At 29.0% G+C, this 9,745-nt stretch overlaps 1 protein-coding gene across 1 annotated transcript; it reads left to right on the top strand.

Moving 5' to 3' along the window:
- On the top strand, window positions 5,504-8,339 carry LOC109350592. The gene is made up of 4 exons (XM_019591815.1): window positions 5,504-5,717; window positions 6,135-6,251; window positions 6,356-6,880; window positions 7,638-8,339. Exons 1-4 carry the CDS (start codon window positions 5,504-5,506, stop codon window positions 7,847-7,849), a joined length of 1,068 nt encoding a protein of 355 aa, XP_019447360.1. The 3' UTR covers window positions 7,850-8,339.

The raw sequence follows: 9,745 nt of genomic DNA, 5'->3' as shown, positions 1-9,745 counted from the left end.
GAAACATTTAACCACTATTTTCTTAGAATAGATACTTCCAATCAAGAAAAAGTATGCATTCACTTGTAAAATTATGTCTAGTATGTCATGATTAACATATTTTTTTACCAAAACTTTTGCTATTAACTCACTTTGACAAAAGAATATGATCCTCCAATGTTAAGTTTTAATGTCATTACTTTCTACATCTTATTTAATGTCATATTTTTTTTCATAACATGATTTTTTCGTGATGACTCATATTTCAAATAAGTAATGTACCAACAAAAATATTCCGAATAAATTTAATTATCAATTGTCTTTCAAAATCATATATATTAATTGGTTATCTTATTGATATATAATCATTTTACTTTGTATAGAAGCATGTAAAGATAGATAGTAACATTTAAGATAGTCGTGCAAAAAAATTATAAAATTTTTTAGGCTTAAATGTATATAAATTAGTTAACATCAAAGTAAATGTTCCAAAATTCTGATTAGCATCAATGTGGTTGGTGAAGATTCCATTAGAACATGTCAAAGAAAAAGTGAACCAACTCACCATGCTTATAAGCTTTTCAAGTATCTCATGTAGAACAACCAATTCAGTATTTCTTTTATTATACCACCATGTTATAACACCAAAGGAGAGTGGCAATGCATTATCTATCTTGATTAGCTGCTTGGTTTTATTATGACTTGAAGCTTCCACACCCACCAAACATTGTTGCAAGAATATTAAATATAACCTTTTTTATGATACATTACTTTGTTATGTGTTTTGTAACTACTGCCCTTGAATATTAAACATAACATTTTTTGTTGTTGCTTAAAACCTAGTAATATATCAACAAATATATGTGATGTTGGATACATTACTTCAAATTTCTTCAAATCATATATTTTTTGCCTTCAATCTAAAAACTGAACATTTTAGTTGTTTTTGAAGTAACAATCAATTCATGAAAAATCATTTTCCAAATTTAATTATATATCATCTTCAAATATTCAACTATCCTCAAATAACTAGAAATTTTCATCATGTAAATATTTTTTTAAATATATTTAAACATTAAAATAACCTAAAAAGTTGTTCTAAATATATTCTCTTTTCAAATTTGAATATGTAACATCTTCAAATATGCATCTATCTTCAGATAGTCACTAATATTCTTTAGCAGATGAAACAAAATAAACAACATAAAATCAATAATTTTAACTAAGCAATCTCAAAAACTACATTTTATAATGTATGCAATTGAAACAAAATGATGTTAAAAGTTAAAACCCAACATGTAAAAATGCGAAATATTTCACTTTCATGAATTCATACTATACTTAATAACTTTTGTATAATTAAATGATTTAACATGAAAATGCATGACTTACTAGAATGATGAACTCGAAGCAATTCATCACCATCATTGTTCAAAGAAAAAGAATTAATAAAAAACTCATTTGTTTCTAACGTGTTACACACATAATAGTTGATATATTAGTCAAAGCGGGTTGATATATATATTATAAACAATAGGTCATGATTTTGATGTTCACATTGAAACAAACGAGGGAAAAGGTGAGATGATTAAAGGCATGACAAAAATGAGGAAAAATTGAATAAAGAAGAGTGAATGAGAGGAAATGAGATAATAAAGGATATAAGAGGCAACTTCTATTCTTATTTGTATGTCGGAGAATATGTGTAAAACTAAAACTGCATCCGCATTCAAAGGAAACATGATAGTTTTAAAAAACTGCAATTTTAAAAACTAAGTAAACCGAATGAAGGAAATATTTGTTATATGGTTTTTTTTTTGCTTTGTTAAGTACTATAAATTAGAGAAGATTATTATAAATAAGCTATATTGTACCAAGTAGCTAAAAAGTGAAATGGGAGGGGTTAAAAAAAACTGTTGTGCTAGTTAAAAAAAACCATAATATTATATTAAGAAATATAATTTATAGAAACATATAAAGTTAGAAATCATGAAGGGTAAAATAGGCATAAAAAATTACTCTAAGGTAGTTATTTTAAGTTTTTGCTTTATATATTAGTATAGATATATACTTATATATATACACTTATATATACTATATATATACTATATATATCTACATCTATACTATATATAAAGGCAAAACATGGTGTAACTTCCACCATGGTGTAATTTCTATTTCCTATTTTGTCATTCACATTATTTAATTTTTTAAAAAATGCCATATAATCATAAATAAACATCACCAACACATTAATTAACTATATCTTTCATATTAAATTAAACATTATCATAAATACATAAAAATTATAGCAAATACATTCTAATTCTAAAAATAAAATATATAAAAATTGAATACGTAGTACCATGTAATATTGACCGGCAGGCACGAAGTGCATGTACACACTAGTTATATATAAAGCCAAAATTTGAAATAACTTCCTTCATGGTGTAATTTTCATTTCCTATTTTGCCCTTCACATTATTTAATTTTTACAAAAAAACTGTATAATCCTAAGCAACCACCACCAATATATTAATTAACCACATATCCCACCTTAAATTAAACATTATCACAATTCATAAACACACAAAAATATAATATAAAGTATACCGAACACAATAAATACATTCTAATTCAAAAAAATGAAATATATAAAAATTAAATATGTAGTATCACATAATATTCGCCGGCATGCACGAAGTACCTGTGCATATCTATATCTATACTTCTATACTATATATAAAGCCAAAACTTGAAATAACTTCCTTCATGATGTAATTTTTATTTCCTATTTTGCTCTTCATATTATTTAATTTTTACAAAAAAACTATATAATCCTAAGCAACCACCACCAATACATTAATTAACCACATATTTCACTTTAAATTAAACATTATCATAAACATAAAAAAATATAATATAAAGTACACCGAACACAACAAATACATTCTAATTCAAAAAATGAAATATATGAAAATTGAATATATAGTATCACACAATATTCGCCGGCAGGCACGAAGTGCCTGTACACACTAGTATATATAAAGCCAAAACATGAAATAACTTTTCTCATGGTGTAATTTTCATTTCCTATTTTGCCCTTCACATTATTTAATTTTTGCAAAAAAACTATATAATCCTAAGCAACTACCAACAATACATTAATTAACCACATATCTCACATTAAATTAAACATTATCGTAAACACAAAAAATATAATATAAAGTACACCGAATACAACAAATACATTTTAATTCAATAAATGAAATATATAAAAATTGAATATGTAGTATCACACAATATTCGTCGGCAGGCACGAAGTGCTTGTAAACACTAGTATATAAAAAGTCAAAACTTGAAATAACTTCCGTCATAGTATAATTTTCATTTCCTATTTTGCCCTTCATATTATTTAATTTTTACAAAAAAACTATATAATTTTAAGCAACTACCACCAATATATTAATTAACCACATATCTCACCTTAAATTAAACATTATCAGAAGCACAAAAAAATATAATATAAAGTACATCGAACACCGAACACAACAAATATATTCTAATTCAAAAAATAAAATATATAAAAATTGAATATGTAGTATCACACAATATTCGCAGGTATACACGAAATGTGTGTACACACTAGTATAAAAGATAAATACAGTCTTAGTTATATTATGAATTCCAATCTCAACTTCAAATCCAATATTCAGTTATCCTCGGACTTTCACTCCTGTTACTCCATCTCATTATGATAAGATCAATATTTCGTTAGTAGAGTCTTTACACCATTATTATAATTTTTTAGTGAAATAAATGACGGAACCATATTGTAAATATTTTTGACCACTCAAATATGATAACCTTCCATCCCATGTGTCATGTGTGGATGCTATCTTTGATCTGAATAAAACTAATCCCATGTTAAAACATTAATGCCCGCAAGCCTAACATCTTCAAAATTAAGGGTTTATTTCTTGTAAGTGATATTTATTAAAATTGAGGGTAACATTAGTAGCACAAAAAAGGAGGTGTGTATCACTTTAATTCATAAACATTAACAACTTTTATATTTTATTGATATAACTAATTCTAATAATCGTTTAAAAAATATTAATACAAAATGTTAAGATTTCCAGTTCTTAAAAGTTTATTTCATTAAAAGAAAACATTCTAGAAAAATCTTCATTATATTTATAGTAAACTACACCAACATCTTTGTATTTTGATGAAATTATAGAAATCACTTTCCTATTTCTTTACTTAAACAAATCACTCCTATTTATATTTAAACATTATACTAACTACTCATTTATGAAAAACAACCATGATATTTTAAACAAAAAAAAATGTGATGAGCGTGATTAAGCTAAAAATATATATTATATTATGAAGATAAATCCAAATAAGTAAGAGCTAATATTTCTTCAATATTTTTGTTCGTTAGAAAATACATCAATAATTTCAAGAATATATTGTTTAAATTACTTTCAAAATATATTATAATGAACAAAAAATAGCGAAGAAGTATTGACTCATTTACTATTTAGATTTATCTTCATAATATATCATATTTTGTTTAAAAGATGATATATTTATCTTTTAATTTAATTACACTTATTATCTTTTTGTTTAAAAGATTATATTTATCTTTTATGTATAGGTAATCGATGTAATGTATATATATAAATAATGAGTTTGTATAAATTTTAAAATAGAATAATTTGTATAATTTTACTAAAACTATGAGAGTGTAAATAATTTACTCTTAAATTTATATTTAAATTTAACTAAATCACATGGATAGATATTCTTCACGCTAATATCTTTATTGTAAGATAAAATTATTTTAGCCTCATATTAATCTAATAAATTTAAATAATCATTTTGTTTCTCAACTTTTAAAATGTAGATTTACGTTACTTCCTTTATTATCTCATGTAGAATTAACTACACACGATAATTTCATGCTGGAAAATTCTAACAACTCAGTAAAACCACATTATTTTTCGAAGAAAAAAACAGTTAGTCTCTCAAGATTTTCGTGAGTAACATATTAGTTCTAATGATAAATGAAAATTTGAACCCAAAACCATATTTTTCCCAAATCATCCTTATTGATAGCAAGTCCCTTAATTTATTTTGATTGAATAAAGATTGAACAAAGTTTCTTCAATGCATTTGATAATTTAACTTGTAAAATCTATGAGAGGTATAATAAAATCATGGGGGTTTCATATTTTGGGTGAAGTGGGATAAAATCCAAATGAAGGATGAATGATAATATGCATATGTATAAATCTTTATACTGATAGTGTACAGATTTTACACTTTTTTTATATATTTATATCTAATATTGGGGGTGGGTCCTGAGTAAGATAGTAGGCCCACACCGAACCCTTTAAAAGCTCTTTCTTTCTTTCTCTTCTTCTTCTCCTTATTGCTTCGCATTTTCTTCTTAACTCTCAATTCCTAACATTTAGGGTTCTATCTCATTACCGTTTACATTCAAATTTGGGAGATGGAGAATGAAGGTGAAGAACATAAAGATTCAGTTAATCATCTCAACAGTGCTCCCTTCAATCTAAATATGCTCACTGCTAATTCTCACATCACTATTCTTCCTTCAATCAACACCACTTCATGTGTTGTAGATTCAGATGTAGCTGCTACAATCACCTCTCAAAGAACCACGGCTTTATCTTCTATGAAGTTTGCTGCCACTCAAATTTCAAGTATGTGTTCTACCACTTCAAATTCTACATATTCTATCATCTTTGGTACTTTTCTTCATACTAAATGAAATTTAACAATCCTCTCCCAGGGGGATGGAAAAAGCATGGCGCATCTTAACTGCTCCATTACTTGATTATATGTTTCTGCTCAATAAACATGCCCTGCAACAAAATGGTTTCCAGCGTTAGAGGGAGCTGTTAAAATGACAGAGTGATGCATGAATATTGATAAAGCAAGAAAGAATGAGAAAATCATTCATTCAATGATTATTGAATTGAAAAAGTGAGCCAATATGACTTATTTATACAAACCTAACTAGCTAATTCCTAACTTTCTAACCGACGATCATCTTCCAAAAATAACCTCTAAAATATCTTTAATAGGAGCCTTTCATTGTCTACATTCCATTGTTTAAGGGAGCATTTCATTTGTTGATCGAGATTCATTGCCTCCTGCAGGTAATCATGGCCAGTCTCAGGTGGTTGGTTCTATTCAGCAATCGAACTCTCCTATCAGGCCATATTCTACTTATGGTGATTACCTTCTTATACATGTGATAACAATCACTGTTGGATGTATTTTTTTTCTTTTTTTTCTTTGAGTATCCAATGACAGCAATGAACTACAACCTTTTCAGATCTAAGAATACAAACAGGAAAAGGAAACATGGCTTCTCAAGTGTCAAGGCCATCGATCGCATCATCTCTAAAGAGGTCTGCTTCCCAACCACCGCCATCCACGGTCCAGGGTCAACGAAGGAAGACTGTACCGACTCACCCTTTCATTCAACCATCAATTCCAACTCAGACCAGATTGGCTCCTGAAGTCTTGAATACACCCCAAGCTATTCCTCCCTTGATCCATGCAGCTCAATCTCTCACACCCCATCATAATTACTCATCCGGTTCTCCTATTTTCCCTACTACTCAGGTGCAGTCTGCTTTATCAGCCTTGAACATAAGCCAGACAGTTCATCCTTTAGTGCAAACTTCTCCATTTGTCGCACCCCATGACAACAGAATCCCATCTTTGCACCCCTCGTCTCATACTCCACCTCTTCCAAACCAGCAACTGCTAGCCCTGTCTCAGGTTCAACAACGTTTGAGGGCTCAAATTATATCATCTGCGAGCAATATTTCTCTGCTTCACATCAAATATACTGGTACTGGTTTGAGCTTCTTGTTTTCTTCCTACTCTGCAACTTCCTGTCATCATGTCCTTACATGATTGTTTCTGAAAGTTTGTTTGATTGGTTAGCTTCACAGTATATATAGGTTTACTTGCATTAACCTTACTACATATGTTTTCATTATGAGAAGACGACGATTTTGTTAGATGCCATTTTACAATGAGATTGTTCTATTCAAGAAACATTTTTATGTATTCAAGAAACATTTTCACTGAAAATAGTAACAGGGTAATCATGTTACTGTGGCCATTGGGGATGTTTTAAATGGAGTATATTGATAGAGGAATGGCATGAAGTTTGTATATGCTTGCAGTGAAGCTGGCCATTTTATTGGTTAGAGAATCCTAGGCAACTAAGGGCACTCATTATCAAAGCAATGGAGAGGTCATTGAAATTTATCTAAAAATTGAACCTTAACTCATGAGCCCCGATATTTATTCCTTTCTTATCAGTATCATTTCCTCTTTAGTCACGGACTAGTCATTATACTGTATGGCAATGAGGCATATGATGTCAATAGTTTAGGCTGACACTGGCAAGATCTCTGCCTTTCCTTTGAAATCTGTTATATCAATGTATATAAATTAATTTTGACAAGTGCTTCTAGCTCCATGAAAAGAAACACAATTCATAAGAACACTTATATCTTAACACTTTGTATGAATGATATTGATTTTGTTGAGCATTACATAATATGTTTGTCTAATGTGTGAACTTGATGCTGTTTCAGATGAAACACCTGAACCTATTGGACATAAATGCTTCTTGTGCAAGAGGGATCTCTCCTACAGACCAGAAGGGCCTATTTTCCAGCCAGCTGCACTGCCTGCTGCTGCCGTTCTGCCATGCGGCCACACCTTTCACGAGCAGTGTCTGGAGCGAATAACCCCGGATGACCATTGTAATGATCCCCCATGTATTCCTTGTGCTCTTGGCAACTAGTAAAACTATTCTTACCTTTTGAATTCTCCTTCTATTTTGATCTCAAAAAGTTCTTCAGAAGTATGAAAAGGGAAAAACGGGATTTTGGATAGAAGATAGATAGAAGGTTATTAATTGAACATATAGCGATATAGCATGTATGATATGCCATGTCTGAGTATATAGCTCTTGATATGGCCTGTACACTTTAACAGAGCTTATTAAATGCATCGATTTAGTTTAGAATATTTTACAAGCTATTGCAGAATCTGCTTGGCATATTATTTAGGGGCCGCATCTATACAAATACAACACAATCTATCTTTAGGTGCAACATCTACTTCTCAGTAACGGTAGATATCAACAATCTTAGTGAATGAGTAGTAGTTCTCCTTCATAATGAATTTACCTTAGAATTGAGGTTGAGCTTGAGCTTGAATTGTTTATTGTCATGTGGGTAAGATATTGAAGTAATGAATAGTTGTTTGGTAAGGAAATATATGTACTACTCCGCAAGTGCCTTGTTACTATGGCGATACACTAGAAAACACCTTCAAAACCATCTAGCTTATTAGCACCCAACTTATTATAAACTTATGATAAGCCTTGTGATAGCTGTGTCAAGTAAAGCCTGAATATTATTTACGAGTTCAGTATGTTAATTTAATGTTTATGAAAATATTTCTACTAGGATGTGAAATAAAAATTTATTGATTTTACATTAATAAATTCACTGGGGATAATTTAAAAATGTAATAAATAAAGTTAAAAACTCTCTCTATACACACATGAAACTTATTCACTAACAAGTTAGAAAATTTGAGGTTGTTTAAATAATTGAGCAGTACACATTTAACAAGTCAGTAATTAGTTATTTAGCTATATATAATGAGTTTGGAAGGAACAGAGCATGAGTGAAGGGGTTACAGAAGATGTTGTCGCAATGAATGATGATAAAAAAACATGTGACCCTGAATGCATGCGTGCCTCACATTCTTACTTATTTTGTATCAGAAAAAAGAATCCAGATCAGAATCCTGTGAATATTTATTGGAAATCCCGAACAAGATCATCACACACATATTCACATGCATGTGATGTCACTCTCTTCAAAACATCTAACCAAAAAAATGAAGAGACGCATATGTTAGTTAAACATTAACAAACATGCTATTTACTATTCTAAGTATCAATCACGTATAATAATTATATTCATATAATCAAACGCTCATTGTCGCTTATTAATTTATTATGCAATTAGATGGTAGAGTTGTAAGGAGTATGTTTTGGCTTCATACTCAATTTTTATATTCTCTAAGAGACAATGGTGATTAATATTATATTCTTCATCAAATTCATCGGTTGTTCAAATTTGAAATCCGTTTATTTGCCTATAAGAATGATTCTATTGTGAATATATATTACAACTTATTGCACTCCAAGTTTATCTATTTAAACAAATTACTTAGTTATGAATATATACATCCTCGTATAAGTCCTCCTATACCATACAAAAGTGATGTGTTATAAAATATCATTTTATAATACATTATTTTTCCTATCTACTCGTTTTATATGAGGATATTGCTCATTTATTTGTTCTGGCAAACCATTGATTTGTTTTTCAAAAGTAAATTACCAAATCTTTATTTCTAATAAAGAACAACAAAAAAATCACTTTTAAACCACCAAATACAATATTAATGTTAGTTAAAATTACAATCTAGACATTTAAATAAATGCATAATTTAATATAGATTTGAGGCACATTAAATATGTTTTTTATTTAAAAAAATGAATTGGTTTAGGTAGGCTTTGTAAACTTTACCATCTTTATGATGTATGAGTTAGGAATTGAGTTAGTAAAGGTGTATATATATTGATAGTAATAAGTGTTTTGTAGAGAGAGAGAGAGAG

The sequence above is a fragment of the Lupinus angustifolius genome, chromosome LG06, assembly GCF_001865875.1.
Source record: "Lupinus angustifolius cultivar Tanjil chromosome LG06, LupAngTanjil_v1.0, whole genome shotgun sequence".
Taxonomy (NCBI): Eukaryota; Viridiplantae; Streptophyta; class Magnoliopsida; order Fabales; family Fabaceae; genus Lupinus; species Lupinus angustifolius.
The sequence above is the reverse complement of the archived record's forward strand: the minus strand, read 5'-3'. Positions and strand labels throughout refer to the sequence as shown.

What these genes read in the sequence shown, in the direction of transcription:
- LOC109350592 (XM_019591815.1), top strand. Translation starts at nt 5,504, where the DNA reads ATGGAGAATGAAGGTGAAGAACATAAAGATTCAGTTAATCATCTCAAC. An exon ending in CAGGCCATATTCTACTTATG is followed by an intron (nt 6,252 to 6,355) that starts GTGATTACCTTC and finishes CAACCTTTTCAG; the next exon opens with ATCTAAGAATACAAACAGGA. An exon ending in GCTTCACATCAAATATACTG is followed by an intron (nt 6,881 to 7,637) that starts GTACTGGTTTGA and finishes ATGCTGTTTCAG; the next exon opens with ATGAAACACCTGAACCTATT.